The 15,797-nt window shown below is 44.0% G+C and overlaps 1 protein-coding gene across 1 annotated transcript in view; it reads right to left on the reverse strand.

Moving 5' to 3' along the window:
- Positions 1-15,797, reverse strand: part of kirrel3b (kirre like nephrin family adhesion molecule 3b) — a 264,286-nt gene that overhangs the window by 34,854 nt on the left and 213,635 nt on the right. The window contains exons 6-8 of the mRNA XM_066685260.1: positions 9,661-9,766; positions 1,313-1,461; positions 911-1,038 (exon numbers count right to left, since the gene is read on the reverse strand). Coding sequence (XP_066541357.1) covers positions 911-1,038; positions 1,313-1,461; positions 9,661-9,766 — 383 coding nt within the window. The remainder of the gene's footprint in view (positions 1-910; positions 1,039-1,312; positions 1,462-9,660; positions 9,767-15,797) is intronic.

Here is a 15,797-nt window from a genome sequence, read left to right on the forward strand (position 1 = left end):
TGTGGATGTACACCTCCAATACTGAAGCCTATCCTTTATAAGACATCAGTCCTAACCCAACCCCAAAACCTGTTTCTAAATTTAACTCTGCTCCAAACATTACCCCTAACCCTAAAACTCATGCCTAATTCTAAACTCCAGAAGGTCAGGAGCTGCAGGATTATCTCCTGCAACTGTTTAATTCTCTGTTTCTGTGATTCTTCTTCAGATTCATAACAAAGAGAATTTAGATTTAGCCAAACATCACCACGAGTGGATGGGAGCTCAGTCAGTGAATAATAACCAATCAAAAAAATCACTGGAAATGCTCCTTATATTTGTTTATAGCAATTATTTGGCGAGTCTATTGCCTCACGATCTGTTGTAAATAAGTTGTACAATGTGAAATGAGCCCTGATGTGTTTTTAGACAATCACTGATACAAGGCTAAACCTTAAGATCCTAAGGCTTGACATATTCTAAGGTAATATGGACTACAGTGAAGGCTGACCAATGAAAACAAGGTTCTTAAGGTTATAGAAGTGCATGCAAACAGCTTATTATTAATATGTAACTGCATGTACTACAAGCAACTCACGTGTGTATGTGTAATAAAAGGTTAATTACATGGGAGCTACACACAACTAGCTAAGTTAATAAGCTTATTATTGAGTATCTACACTAGGTAATGTTTCAGTTATTAAAGAGTAATGTGAGAGAGTGTAGCTTAATTGATACTAACCAGTACATTTCAAAACCCATTCAAAAATGCGTGTAATTAACCATGTAATTACAACCTGAAATGACGGCGTATTATTGTACGATTGATTATTAATACGATCGAAATTGTCAGGTATTCACCTGATTTTTAATTTTTTTTTTGTGTGCGTAAACAAAGCTAAGCTCTCCGTCTTGGACATGAGAAACTTACCACTCCAGATCCTCTCTTCATCCACACTATGGTCAGGGATGGATTTCCTGTCCAGGCGCAGTTGAAGACCGCGTCCGAGCCCAGGTCCACCTGCAGCGACTGCGGCTCCGCGGCCATCCGCGGACCAACTACAGAACAAAGTGCAATCAACGGAAATCATTAGCACAGACTGAAACATGGCTTCTCGCCGTCAGGGAGCAGAATGCGGTGTTTGACTTTCCACGGCCGAGTCAATTACCTCGAGTGAGCAAGTTTTTCAAAAACAGACCGCAGCTAAGAATTATGTTGTGTAACTGTGTTTAATGACCCCATTTAATCTTAGCTAAACTCACAACAGCTTAATTAGCCTTCCACAGAAAAAGCATGCTGTAGTCGTACGGCGGGTAGAGAGAGGAAACTCACAGTAGACGTCCACGTTGCGGCTGATGTTGGTGCTGCCCAAAGGGTTGGTGACCTCGCAGGACACGGCTTCGGTGAAAAAAGTGTGGTCCACGACGACCTCGTAGGTGTCTCCTGACACTTCCTTGATCACATTTCCACCTTTCGCCCATCTGTGGATGGTGATCAGAGACGGAAACATCTCATTTTATTACGCAGCACGTTTTACAAAATGATGGTGTCTGTAAAGAAAGCAGCTTTGCAGACATCGAAAATTAAAATAAATATCAAACTTGGACCAGGGGAGTGGCAAAAGGCGACAGAAGAAAAAAAAAAAACTTCCCTCAGAGCTGGAGGAACAACCTCAGGAGGAACCAAGCCTCACAGGGGACCGTCCTCCTTTGGTCAAACGTTACAAACAATAGAGTTTTACTTCAGAGCCGTGAAGTCTGTATACATAGTGGAGGTCGGATTAACCTGAAAGGTCATGAACCTAGGAGTGTGGGCATATAGCTGTTCAAAGTTTGTGTTGACAGTGGTGAAAATAGTGAACAACTCAACACAAGCTCACATCACAGTGACTCATTAATCCCCAAATAACTCCAACTCTACTTCTAATGGAGAGGAATGAGCACTCATGGTGGGCTACACATTAGTGCCATCAAAAACCGCTAAGCCACTTTAAAGGTTGCCATAGCAATAGTGGATCCGACCACCGTGCTGACGGCCTGATGCTGGCCTGTCGGATGCAGGCTAGTGGCTGAAAACACAATGACAATTGCCTTTCAAGCAGAGCAGCGGCTGTTGGGTCTGTTTTCGGAGGGAATTATGACAGTCGCTTATGAGAAATCATTGAAGTGAGAGATCTCTGCTGGCCTCAGCATGTTCTCGGCGCCTGGGTAGGAGGGTGACAGCACATGGTCCCATTACACGAGGGAAAATATATAAATCTCAAAGTGACAAATAAGCAGCACCCTGCCTTGACGTCGGCAAATGACACCGAATGTACACAGCTCAAAGGAAGCTGACGTTAATAAATCAGCACGGCTTTGGATCTTTGGAAGCACTTGGTTTGCGCTGGAAGCCGGTAACCCGGGGTGTCATAAGTCTGCTGTAACATTTCTCTGAATGTGGCCGGCTCTGTCTGCCGGGAAGCAGTGGGTGAGCATCTGCTGGAGTCTGAGATGGGAGCCATTTGTAAAAGGCGAAGGCGATGGAAGAAGGATCGTCTCTTTCTGTGACACTTGGGCAAATGTCTCAGCAAATTGGGCCTGCTCACTGGCGGCTAGTCTACGGCTGGGAAAAGGCAGCATGATAGTTCCCTTTATAAACACTCCACAGCAAATAAATAAATAAGTACAGCACCATATATCTTTCCCCCACACATTTCCAAAAACTCAAATGATCCCCCACCACCACCAGAGCTTTCAGAAACTCAGAAATTACCATCTCAGCGGGAGCAAGAGGGCACTTTCATTAACTGTTGAAGACTCTGGCCCCGGCACCAGGCCTGATAACACGATAAAACAACAGCGAGGAGTTATAATTGCTCAGACTGACTCAGCCGCTGCCTCTCGGGCAGTTGAGCACTTTGTCGGAGAGGAACACCTGCGATTCCAAAAATATTCAAACTCAGGGCAGATGGGCGCGAGTGTTGCCTCAGCCCTAGACATAATTGCTCTTGGAGGAGAAGCAGCCACAGTCTGGAGTCTGAAACTTTCTATGTATGAGTCATTAGGACGGCAGTCACCTGCTTCGTATCTTGGAGGAGAGAATATCTCCTGTAAATGAAACCCAAGGCTACCGTGCACTCGTCGATGTATTCAGATCAATAGATAGGCAGCGCCGTAATTTCATTTGGCTCCAAATGGCCCTCGTGATTACGCCGGGCTCTGAGGGTGCTTATCAAGCCAGGCGTACGGAGCCTTTCGAGTCAGCGTCCCTTGTCTCATGTTATGAGCTTTAAAATGAAATAACATCGCCGGCTGCGGAGTTAGCTGTGATCAGCCGCAGCTGCGCTCCCTCCGGACGAGCGGCATGTTTGCCCATGCGTGCCGCGCGCCGTATGATCCTCCGTCCCATTTTCAAAGCCCATTTCCTCAAGAGCACGGCTCACAAAAGGAGCGTGTGATGATGACAAACAGTATCCGAGAAATGTCTCTCGAGCAACTCTTAAGAGGCTCTGAACTCACTCTGGCTTCATGAGTACCTCCCTCACAAAAATGAGGAAGGACTAGGGCATAGCCAGAGAAGATTCCTCTTTGGATGCTTATTATCCTGATCTACTTTGAGCAAATGAGTTCCAAGCGTTTGAGGCCGCTCACGAGGGACTGTTTGATAGAGTAAGTAGCAAATTTATCTGAGTTTGGGCTAATACCATCTCAGATTGGAAATATTTACCGTAGAAACCAATGAAACCCAGGCAGAATGCTAATAGCGATCAAGTGGCATGGAAAGTGGGCCACATGAAGGGCTGAGCAGCAGTGGGTATGGGCTGGGATCAAGGCATGGCCAGGCTGATGGCTTTGGCCAGCTCTCTGGACCCAAATGGTGACTCGTTTTTGCCAGCGCTGGAGGACGCACTGCTGCATGCAGATCCAGAGGCTCCATTATTACTGAGCTTCTCTGGGCACCGTCCAGAACAAACACTGTCTGTCCACACTGAGGGCCTGGGTAAACTTTTACATTGGATCAAACCCCACTGAGGGACAGCCAGAATCCCCAGCAACTCATTTATTGATTAAAAAAAAATATTTAAGCCAAAAAATAAAAGATAATTATAATTTTCACTTTGATCCGAGTGTCGACTCTCAGCCAAAACATGTCTCCATCGACTCTGGAGCTACGAGGCTAACGTTTCTATTAATGGAAACCACATATTCATTCATTTATCTCCTGCAACATTCATTCAACGTCTTCACCACAGCGTACGTTAACTCTGAACACTTTAACTAGTTAGTGTCCGGTGTGCAACGATTGCTGAGGGAAGCTAATGAGCTAACAGTAATGAATGAGCATTGCTACATGGCTGCGTTTGGGAAATCTGAAGGTAAACTAAACAAATAAACATCCACCTCAAAACAAGCCCAAGCTTATTCTAATTCATTTACGATGCTGATCCAAGTTTAGAAACAAGCTGCAGGGCTGGGGAACCATGGCCTAAGAAGTTTTCTCAGTGTCTAAACCTGGGTCCTCTCTTTTTTTTATATGTGTTTCCTTACATTTCTCGTTCCTTACTTTTGGGACACCCTGTACACTATAAAACATTCTTATGTGGGTTCTAACAGTGTGTGACATACTGAGATTAAACAATACGAAGCCTGAAAGCAGTATGAGGGTGTTCGGAGCTGCAGAGACAATGGCAGGGTGACTAACAGTGCCGTCTCTACGAGTCCTCCTCAGGATCGCTGTTGACGGCAGGTTTGTTTTTGTTACTGGGCTCTTTTTTTTCATGTCGCTCCGTTGCAAAGCCAATTCAATATCACCGAGATGCAAGAGTGAAATATTTGTCTACGGAGGAGGATCTCTTTAATGATTGGCACTTGTGCAATATTTGTGAGGGAAGAGCGGCTTGAAAGAACGCCTCGGTGATGGATTTGATATTTCCAGCCATCGTTACAAGCGGCGTGAATGGCATTTCAATATCGTGCTGAATAGAGCAGGACACGTGCCGAAATGATGAGGACGTCAATCCGAACTCTCACTTTCTCCCTCTCTGCGGTCTTTAAACTCTTCTGTGCAAATCTACATCTTTTTCTCTTTGTCTCTCCCGAGACTCTGTGTGTGTAATCGCACTCTGCGGCTGTGTGTGTGTTCCACAACCTCTGGGATATGTTTATCCTCTTGGCTGTGACGGCTCTTAGCTTTAACACATGGACGCTGAGTGTCCTTTTATTGCAACTTCAGAGACTGGACATACAGCCAGGGCTCTTTAACGCTCAGCCAGCTACACACACACACACACACACACACACACACTCCTACACACGAACCCCTGGCTTTCGGATCCTGTTCTGAGCCATCTGCGTTTTTCCACTCGTTTTCCCCCACATTCAAATGTTCCGATGGCAGGGGTAGAGTCACCAGGGGATCCGTGGTCGGCGAAAAAACAAGCATCGTCTTTGCGTCTGCACATCAAACACTCGGTAGGCGAAGCACAGCGGCACACGGGAAGGGAAACCTCTTCATTAGGAGCCTTGGAGACATCGCCATGGAGACATGAGACATGACAAAAGTAGCAGCAAATAGAGCAAACTAACAAAAAACAACAACCCGCAACATAATTGCTGGAGTCACGAGAGATTCAGGGAACTCTTCAGTCCTTTGTTTGTGAGAGGGAAGGAAGGCCATGCCTATGCTTCTTCTCTAGGAGTCCTCTCTCTCTCTCTCTCTCTCTCTCTCTCTCTCTCTCTCTCTCTCTCTCTCTCCTTCTCTCTCTCTCTCTCTCTCTCTCTCTCTCTCTATCTCTATTTCTTTCTCTCTCTCTGTCTCTCTCTCTCTCTCTATCTCTATTTCTCTCTCTTTCTCTCTCTCTTTCTCTGTCTCTCTCTCTCTCTCTCTCTCTCTCTCTCTCTCTTTCTCTGTCTCTCTCTCTCTCTCTCTCTCTCTCTCTGAGAGCATCTTTGATCCCTGTGATACCCCTGATCCCTGTTCTACTGCACCACAGACGTCCTCGTCCATAAAACTTTCTGATGTTCACAAGGCGAGTGACAATCAGCTACAATTATGTAGAGAGAGGCAGCACCAGATCGATAATCAATAAAGAAGAGATCAGAACTACACGGCGGCTTCTTACAAACAGAAGATGCTCAGAATAGCGTAAACACACCAGGTATCTACGCGTCCTGTAGCCAGCTGCAGCAGCTGAATGTGAGTGTGATCCTAAGTTGGATTGTAAGTTTCACCCAAAACCTCACATTGAGATGTGTTTTAATTCACACCACAGACATTTACCCTACGTTCCCTAGTGTTTAAACTATGATTCAATGAAAGCACTGTTGCAAACCCTTTCTGTATCTGTAACTCTCCCATATCATTATCATTAGAGAATACACTGGGTTTAACGGTAAAGTTCTTTATGTCTAAAGCAGTCTTACCGCTGTTAAAACTAAGGTTCTTTTACACATTTTAGCAGCAATTTATCAACAAACAGCCAGCAATGTCACAAACTGCTGCTGTAAACAATACTATTAGAGAGAGAGAGGGGGAGAGAGAGAGAGAGAGAGAAGGAGAGAGAGAGAGAGAGAGAGAGAGAGAGAGATAGAAGAGAGGGAGAGAGAGAGAGAAAGAGAGAGAAGAGAGGGAGAGATAGAGAGAGAGAGAGAGAGAGAGAGAGAGAGAGAGAGAGAGAGAGAGAGAAGAGAGAGAAAGAGAGAGAGACAGAGAGAGAGAGACAGAGAGAGAAAGAAAGAGAGAGAGAGAGAGAGAGAGAGAGAGAGAGAGAGAGAGAGAGAGAGAAATAGGGAGAGGGGAGAGAGAGAAAACAAGAGACTTATCACACTACTTTATAATTGTTTAATTAATATGTATTTGTTTATTGTGTCATTTTTTAATAATGCCTTTAATCACAGTTCCAGTTGTTTTCTCTTTCAAATTCATTCACTCACACACTCACTCATTCATTCATTCATTCATTCACTCTCTGTAAGCTCTTCAGTTCAGGGTCTCGGGTCCTTCACATAAATATAAACGTGAAAGAGAAAACAACTGGAACTGTGATTAAAGTACATTTGTTCCCTTTAAAGCACATTGAGCTGTGTTTATGTACGAAATGTGCCACTAAATAAAGACTTTTCTTCTTCCTCTTCGTATATTATTATTGATGTTTATTACTTTGATTATTATGATATTTTTCAGTTGCAGACCTGTATTTTTTTGTTCTCACTGTTACAGTCTTCCTCTAGCAGAAACACTAGTCCTAAATATAGCCATGGACACTCCACCACTTCTCTCTCTCTCTCTTTCTATATCTCTCTCCCAGTCTTTTTTTCTCTGTACATCTCACCAGCTTTCCCTTTCTTTCAATCCTTATCCATCTCCCCTGGAGCCTCAGCATCTTTCTTTCTCATTGCTCTTTCCATATCTCTCTGTCTCTCCATCGCTCTCTCTCTCCCTCCCTCTCTCTGTAGCCTGGGGGTGAGGAACCCTGCCGATCTCACTGGGAGAGAAATAGTGAAGCGCTGTCGCTGCTAATGATGGGGAATCTATCAGTCGGAGCAGATAAACCATAGCACTCAGCTCAGCGGGGGCCCAAGCCACAAATTGCTCGTAAGTGTGGCCCAGTCACCTGCTTCTAAACAGGACTGTGGTGGAAGAAGATGCTAAAATGGATGAACACAATAAGAGAACCTAATAAATGTATAAATTACAACCGCAACGCTACGGCGGTAATGTAGACGGCAGCTTAAATCGTGAGAGGAAAACCCATTTAATTTCTTGAACGTCAGACGTCTTCAGTCTTCTCCTAGAATTTGTAAAGTATTCACTTAGAAAACCACTGCATTCCTCCAAAGAGTTTATTTAGAAAACAGCTGGAATACATCTGCTTTTATTGACTGGGATACCTCTGACTTGTAGGGGTTAAAACAGCCATATCCATTAGATGGAATCCCCTCCATTTGTTCGCTCCTGAGCAAGTCGTGCAGTCATCGCTTTTCCCCAGTGCTTCCCCAGATTCATTGTCGAGCCACTGCCTGCACTATTGATTTTACTCCATTCACCCTTCGGTTGGTTTTTAAAATCCACACAGAGACGCGTGTTCTGACAAACCGCCCCGACACTCCATTTTCCCAAGGCTGCGGCAAGGTTTCGCGGAAATAAATAACTTTTATTTTCGCCCTTACTCCCATCTGTTTGGAGAGGAATGGCTATCCCCCACGGACGGGATCAGTGCGGCCACAAGGCCGTCTGCTGCTGGACTCGGCTCAGAGGCAGCACGAAGCCAGTTACATTTCTAACTCCAAAACACATCTCTCAAGTCTCACTTTTGCGGCGGATATGCATGCTTTCATAACTCCGGATTTTCCTCATGTTTTGACAGATGGAGAACTTTTAATGATGATGGAGCTGATGGTACATTAGCCTTACCTCAATGTAGAGATAAGATTTATTGTCAGAAGATGAGATCCTTGAAAAAATACATTGCTTTTTCTTCCAAAAGCTCTATCTGAACAGGATAAGTTTCCCCTGAGGTCCTGCTGTAATTCTCACTTTTACAGGGGGTCCTCTGTAGTTTTATTTCTGTCCAAATCAGCAGCGTCTGTGTTGGCGCCAATGTCGTCTCAGAACATCACAAGCTGAGTTACTTACTGTTTTTGACTGAACTCAATGGTTGTCTGATCATTTTAACTCCAGATGCAAATCTCTGCTCTTTAAAAGGCAGGTCTCACCTCACGTTGGTAAAACAGAAGTGGGCACTGCTGCGCACCGTATTTAGCCTCTGAGCACATGTTTTCATAGAAACTCTCAGACAAAAATGGTTTGAGCAATGAAACAATACTGATCAGGCCTCCAGTTCTGTTCCTTCCCTGGTGCACTACTGCTTTCTCACTTATGGAATGGCACCAAAGACGACTGACAGTACAAGTACTTATGAATCTTAATTTATTTGTTGAATTTATTTTGGCAATGTTTTTACTTTGTAGCACCTTGAGATTTGGTTCAAATGTAAAATGTGTTATAAATAAAATGTATTACTTATTTTACTATTATTACTATTATTATTATTATTATTATTATTATTATTATTATTATTATTATAGTAGTAGTAGGAATAGTAGGAATATTAGTAATAGTAGTAGTAATAATAGTAGTAGTTATTGTAGTAGTAATAGCAGTAGTACTAATTGTAGTAGTGATAGTAGTAGTACTAATAGTAATACTAATAGTAGTAGTATTAAGAGTAGTAGTAATAATGGTAGTACTAATAGCAACAGTAATGGTAGTAGCACCAATAGTAGTATTAATAGTTGTAGTACTAATTGTAGTAGTGATAGTAGTAGCACTAATTGTAGTAGTAATAGTAATAGTAATAGTAGTAATAGTAATAGTACTAATAGTAGTAATAATAGTAGTTATTGAAGCAGTTACTTGGTGCATGTGTTAAAAGTTCTCTGGAACGCTAAATGATAGACAATGTATACTGATTAAAATAATGTTTAAAACTGCAGTTGCAGGTATAAAGCATTACTTTTATATTCATATAACAACCCTGTGATAACTCGATACAATTCTGGAAACAGAAACTCAGACACCACCTGGTTTTTCATTGCTGACCAAATGCATGTAAATTTTTGTTACAGACATCCCCCTGAACTGGGCTAATGAAGTGTTTTTAACTGGGCTTTTGTTTGAAACAACAGAAGGACTCTTACCTGTACTGTGTGACTGGAGGATTGGCTTTAGCAGAGCAATGAAACTTCACTGGGTTTCCCTCCAAAACTGGCTGAGGTTCCACTGAGAGGTTAACAAGGGGCAAGTCTGCAAGGAGAAGAACAGCATTCTTCAGCCATAAAATATCAATAATCCTCACTTTTCTGAACCCTGGCTGAAAAAAAAGAGCATTTTCAGAAACTCAGTTCCACTGAAATCTTAGAAATCTAGAATATCACAGTGAATTTCAATAGTCACTACTAAAATTCCCATAATCCACTGAATACCACTGTAATCCACAGAAGAGTTCAATTAGAATAACACTCTCAGTGCTCAGGGAATTCACTTTCAATCCTCAGAAGACTTCACCTCAAAACAGTTATAATGAAACACCACTATGATCCTGAGAAGACTGCCTCTATAATCTTTACTAGAACTCACCTAGAAAACCACTTCAAAATCAGGGAGACATTCTTCAAGAGCACCACATCAATCCTGACATGGAAAAGCAGGATTTGACCAAGAATATCCTTACATTTCTCAAAAGAAATTGACTAGGAACATGCTATTAACCCAAACACCACTGCAGTCCACAGACGGCGTTACCTTGAAACGACAGACGAAAACCACTGCAGTCCTTAGCACACTTCACTTAGTGACCACTGTGTACCACTTCAGAAGAAGACTACACCTATAATGGTTTATCAATGCTTTACAATCTGTTTATAAATAATACATTATTAGATTGTAAGCACATTAAAAGTCATTAACAAACAGTTATAACACACAGACCCCAAGGATAACAGTGACCTGTTATTTGCCAAATAGTGAACCCACATCCATCTACAGTTAAACCTCAGATCTCACCGAATACTGACCTCACTGTGCCTGCTCCATTAGTCGACATTAACCCCGTCAGCTCCAGCATGTATTTGTTAATTTTTAACCCTTTAAACACCAAGTTTAATCAATTAACCACCAATGGAATATCTTTTTAGACACTTTTCGTGTCAGAGCATATTCATTATTTTGACATTTTCCTGTGTTAAAACTTATTATTAATGACCTTTAAAGAGTTAACATCCTAATTCATATAACCATGTAATAAATAGATTTAAAAAAAAAAAAAAAAAAAAAAAAAAAAAAAACATTTATTAACTGATATAGATGTAGTCTTATTTTAAAGTGGTACCAACTACTGATATCCTCGGAAAACCACTTCTGGAACTCCAGTGCAGCCTTCAGGAGAGAGAAGCCCAAATCTCACGAGTCCACGGTGATGCTCTCACAGTAAATTCACCAGTGTTACATCAACACTACTGTTAGTGTAATAATTTAACACTCTCTGGTTTAAGTTAACACTAAAAGTGTTGATTTAACCCTGGTGAATTTATTGTGCATTGACAACACTACAATCATTACAATGGCTATGAAACCACTGTGGTCTCACGAAGAGCAGAGAGTCACTGCAATGCTCTGAAAAGATGATGGAGAAAACCACTGCAGTCCTTAAAGATCAACTGGAACGATGAAGCGCTGAGATGAGTTCAGCTAAACTTAAACACACCAGTCCTCAATGCCCAGTTTCAAGAATCACACTGTGACAGCGCTGGAAACATTAATAACTTTGCCAAATACATTACGAACAGCGGAAAAACAAGTGGATTAAGAGTGCTTATCGACAGACACTTCGCTCAATTATTTACTCTGCGGACTGAGTTGAGGACTTCAAAGTCGTGTACAAAATGCAGTGCAAATGGAGACAAGCGCATGATGAATCGCTACTGTGTACACAAATGAGGATTAATTGAAATCATAAATGTTTGGGTACAAGAAGCAGCCACTAAAATAACCTTTATATAAGAGAGTTGTTTTGGATTGAGGTGTCGGTTGAGGATGTCGAGGATGAATTAGACAGAGTCACGCGCGTGTGAAGAGAGTAAAGATGTTTTATTTTAAAGTAGAGATGGAAAAGTTTACAGAGATGTTTCTTGGTTGAGACTTGGTCACTCTCTCCAACTGTCAGTGGGAGCAAACACATTATAGAAACTGTTATCACCCTCAATTGTTCCATAAACAATCGTCCCCCCACAAGCATCAAGGTTATAAACCGATGATACACAGTCAGAGAAGAGACAAACAACTCTGAAAGAGTTCACAGAGACCTAGAACAAAGTACAACAGAATCGGGATGTAATAATATGAAATTAATCAACTTTCCAACAGTTTAAAATAACAACAGCTACATTCGTCATGTCAGACATCTTCTTACTCGGTTCAGAGCTCTGAGAGACTGTGGGTAACAGCAACTCCAGCTCAAAAACCGTCCGTTGGCTTGAGACTGACCCCTGTGTGATGAAAACTCAGGAGAGATGTGGTTTGTTTTGTTCTGGGGATGACTCCATGACACACATCCTCTCCAAGGTTTTCACTGTGTCGCCAAAGCACTGGAGAAAATAAAGCGATGCGTGAAAACTTAAGCATGAGCTCACCCTCTTCCTCAACCTTGAAGATGCGTGCAGTACGTGCTACAGTGTGAACCCTGTGGTTCAGCTGCTGTGGCTCGATGACTGGGAGAAAATGAAAAGTAAAGGAACCTGATCGGTATGCCGTTACAGATACTTGAGTACGGAGAGTGTGTGAGGCAAGCAGCACACATCAGCACTTCAGAATTCACCCGAGAGAGAGAGAGAGAGAGAGAGAGAGAGAGATAGAGTAGAAATATACAATCACCTAAATTATAGTGGGTTACACACTCCTGCATCATTTATTATTTACACTATCGCCATAATTTATACAGTGTATTGCTAATGGAATGACATAGTATGACACTGTAATTATAATAGAATATTTATTTTCTATTATATTCTGTTCAGATTGCATCAGTGCGACACGGTGGAGCAGCAGGTGGTGTCTCTGTCACAGCTCCAGGGTCCTGGAGGTTGTGGGTTCGAGGCCCGGTCCGGGTGACTATCTGTGAGGAGTGTGGTGTGTTCTCTCTGTGTCTGTGTGGGTTTCCTCCGGGTGACTGTCTGTGAGGAGTGTGGTGTGTTCTCCCTGTGTCTGCGTGGGTTTCCTCCGGGTGACTATCTGTGAGGAGTGTGGTGTGTTCTCCCTGTGTCTGTGTGGGTTTCCTCCGGGTGACTGTCTGTGAGGAGTGTGGTGTGTTCTCTCTGTGTCTGCGTGGGTTTCCTCCGGGTGACTGTCTGTGAGGAGTGTGGTGTGTTCTCTCTGTGTCTGTGTGGGTTTCCTCTGGGTGACTGTCTGTGAGGAGTTTGGTGTGTTCTCTCTGTGTCTGTGTGGGTTTCCTCCGGGTGACTGTCTGTGAGGAGTGTGTTGTGTTCTCTCTGTTTCTGCGTGGGTTTCCTCCGGGTGACTGTCTGTGAGGAGTGTGGTGTGTTCTCCCTGTGTCTGCGTGGGTTTCCTCCAAGTGCTCTGGTTTCCTCCCACGCTCCAAAAACACACGTTGGTAGGTGGATTGGAGACTCACAAGTGTCAGTAAGTGTTAGTGTGTGAGTAAATGTGTGAGTGTGTGTCGCGCTGTGAAGGACTGGTGACCCCTCCAGGGTGTGTTTCTGCCTTGTGCCCAGTGATTCTGGATAGGCTCCAGACCCACCGCCACCTTGAGGGGCTACATACAATGAATGAATGACTTTCTCTGTATTTACTCCACGCTAACCAGGGCCCTATGGACAGTCTCACGCACTCACACAAACACACACGCCACTGTGGAAAGTTTCACACAGAAACCCACACAGACACAGTGAGAACACAACACACTCCTCACTGAGAGTGACCTGAGGTTGAGATTGAACCCAAGATTTCAGGACCCTGAGACTTTGAGGCAGAGACACTAATGTGATTATTATGTTACTGATGTGCTTTGATTATTCAGTGCTGTCTGTTTAAACAGAGAGAGAGAGAGAGAGAGAGAGAGAGAGAGAGAGAGAGAGAGAGAGAGAGAGAGCGCTCAGGTGCCTCCCATGTTTCTGGACACGCTGTTGCCTCCATGTGCTCTGCGTCCAATTACGGTAATAAAGCCTCCGCTGGCTCCTCTCTTTTCCAGCTTTGGTGAACAGAGCAGCAGGCATCAGGAGTGGCATGAGGACTGGCATCGGCTGCTGGGGTTCAGCTGTGTATCCTGAGGGCTCTGCTGCTTGTGTGTCTGTGTGTGTGTGTGTGTGTACTCTATGTAGTATATGTACCCTGAAGGAACACAGCTGGATTGGGTTGGGCTCAGCTGCTGCATTCCCAGTAGGAAGGTGTTCCAGGTGCCATTCGGAAGCTCATCAGCTTCTGCTTGTGCAAGGAACCATGGCTTACACACACACACACACACACACACACACACTCACACACTCACACACTCACACACTCACACACACACACCTGCTTCAGGTCTCTACCTGCCAGCACGGGACTGAGTGCCATACCTAAACCCAAGAGACTCCTTACTCCACTGGCAGCCAGCTTCATCCACGCTGCGATCTGCCTGGTTTCCAAGCGGGGAAACTGTGTAGAGTTAGCGCCGGCTAATTGGCCGTACCATGAGGTGGGCACCAAGGCAGACCGCGAGATGGCCGTGTGGATGGAAGTCCTTCCTTCTGCTCCCACAGTCATCTAGCCTCCAAGCTCATTTGGCGCCTGACATTGCGGAGTGCTTGGACGGTGGTAAAAGTGATCATCGCCAAAGCTCTCAGGGCAGCTCTTCTTATTACTGTCTATTGTATCAGTGATGAGACGAGGGAACTCTTTAATGGTGACGCCAGTCCCCTCAGTAATCATAGTCCTGCTACTACAGAGTCCTAGACTTTCTGAAAAGAGATTCTCTCCTGAAAATGAAAGGGCTGACTCTAAATCTGGTAGTAGACATGGCTTTGACCTACACCAAGAGCAAGATTGAGTCATGATTGGGGCCTCAGAAATCCATAGAGGTGCATGATAAGAACAGGGGATTTTGTGGGGCATAATGACTGTGTGATGGTTTATTTCTCCATCAAAATACTCCCAACACATGGAACACTGAGCACTGTGCTCTGTTTGTTAGTAATGGTGCTTTTACACTGCATGGTCCCTACTCTACTGGACTCTACTTTCTGATTGGTCCCCGGTTGGTTTTCCACTCCCACAGCTCCCCCACAAAATAAATCAGGTGTCGTTTCAAATCCCCTTCTCTCAGCGGTAACGTTAAGCGGTGTTTACTCATGGTGTATTGGCGTGTTGTTGTTGTTTGGGACTGAACACAGCTCCGTCATCAGTCCAGACAGATCAGTAGAGTTTGTTCCTTCCTTGTTGCAGCGTCCAGCTCTCGCTGGATTCTTTCGTCGGCCACCGATCCAAGGAGCGTTTGAACCTCTTCAAAAGACCACGGCGTCATTTTACGAGCTTCCGTCGTGAGTCGGATAAAAACAAACGTGATCTCTGCTGCAGCTGGAGATTTTACAGATGGAGAGTTGGTGCTGGTCGTCTGCATTGCAGTGTGAAATTATGTAGGTATGTGAACCTAACATCTTTACTATTAACATCAATGCGTCATTGTTTAGACCATAAAGCTCTCTCATCCTGTTCAGGTCCCTCACAAATTAATATCTCATCTCTAATAAAACTGAATTCAGCCTGAACTGTGCTTTGAGAAATGAGACAGAAGACTTTTCACCCCATCTGATGGATGGCTGGCCCCAGAGGACCACCAGAGTGGTAGTGCAGGCCATCAGAGACCCACAGCGAGATTCTCTGCCGGCTCCTTGGCAGTGGCACGACGTGGCCCCCTCAACCCAAGCTCTGGTTGACAGACAGTGGCTTAATAAAGAAGTCTGTTTGTCACTTTGATGCATAAATGCATGAGTTTGCTCTCTGGTTGGAGCCCCTCATGACAGGCCATCAATATGCAGCGGTGCTAATTCCTCAGCCTCATCTGGAGAAAGAGAGAGAGAAAGAGAGAGGGAGAGAGATAGAGAAGGAGAGAGAGCGCACAGGGGTTTGAAGAGCAGCCTCCATGATGACAGCCTCGACAAACAACGGAGGAGTGATGGGGGGAAAAAAGGAAAAGACAACAAGACGTCGGCAGCGGTGTGCTGACAGCTTTTTGATCGGAAGTTCAAAGCCCGGAGCAGATGGCGCTTCGCAACAATCGGCCAGC

Source organism: Hoplias malabaricus, chromosome 11 (assembly GCF_029633855.1).
Source record: "Hoplias malabaricus isolate fHopMal1 chromosome 11, fHopMal1.hap1, whole genome shotgun sequence".
In the NCBI taxonomy this organism is placed as follows: domain Eukaryota; kingdom Metazoa; phylum Chordata; class Actinopteri; order Characiformes; family Erythrinidae; genus Hoplias; species Hoplias malabaricus.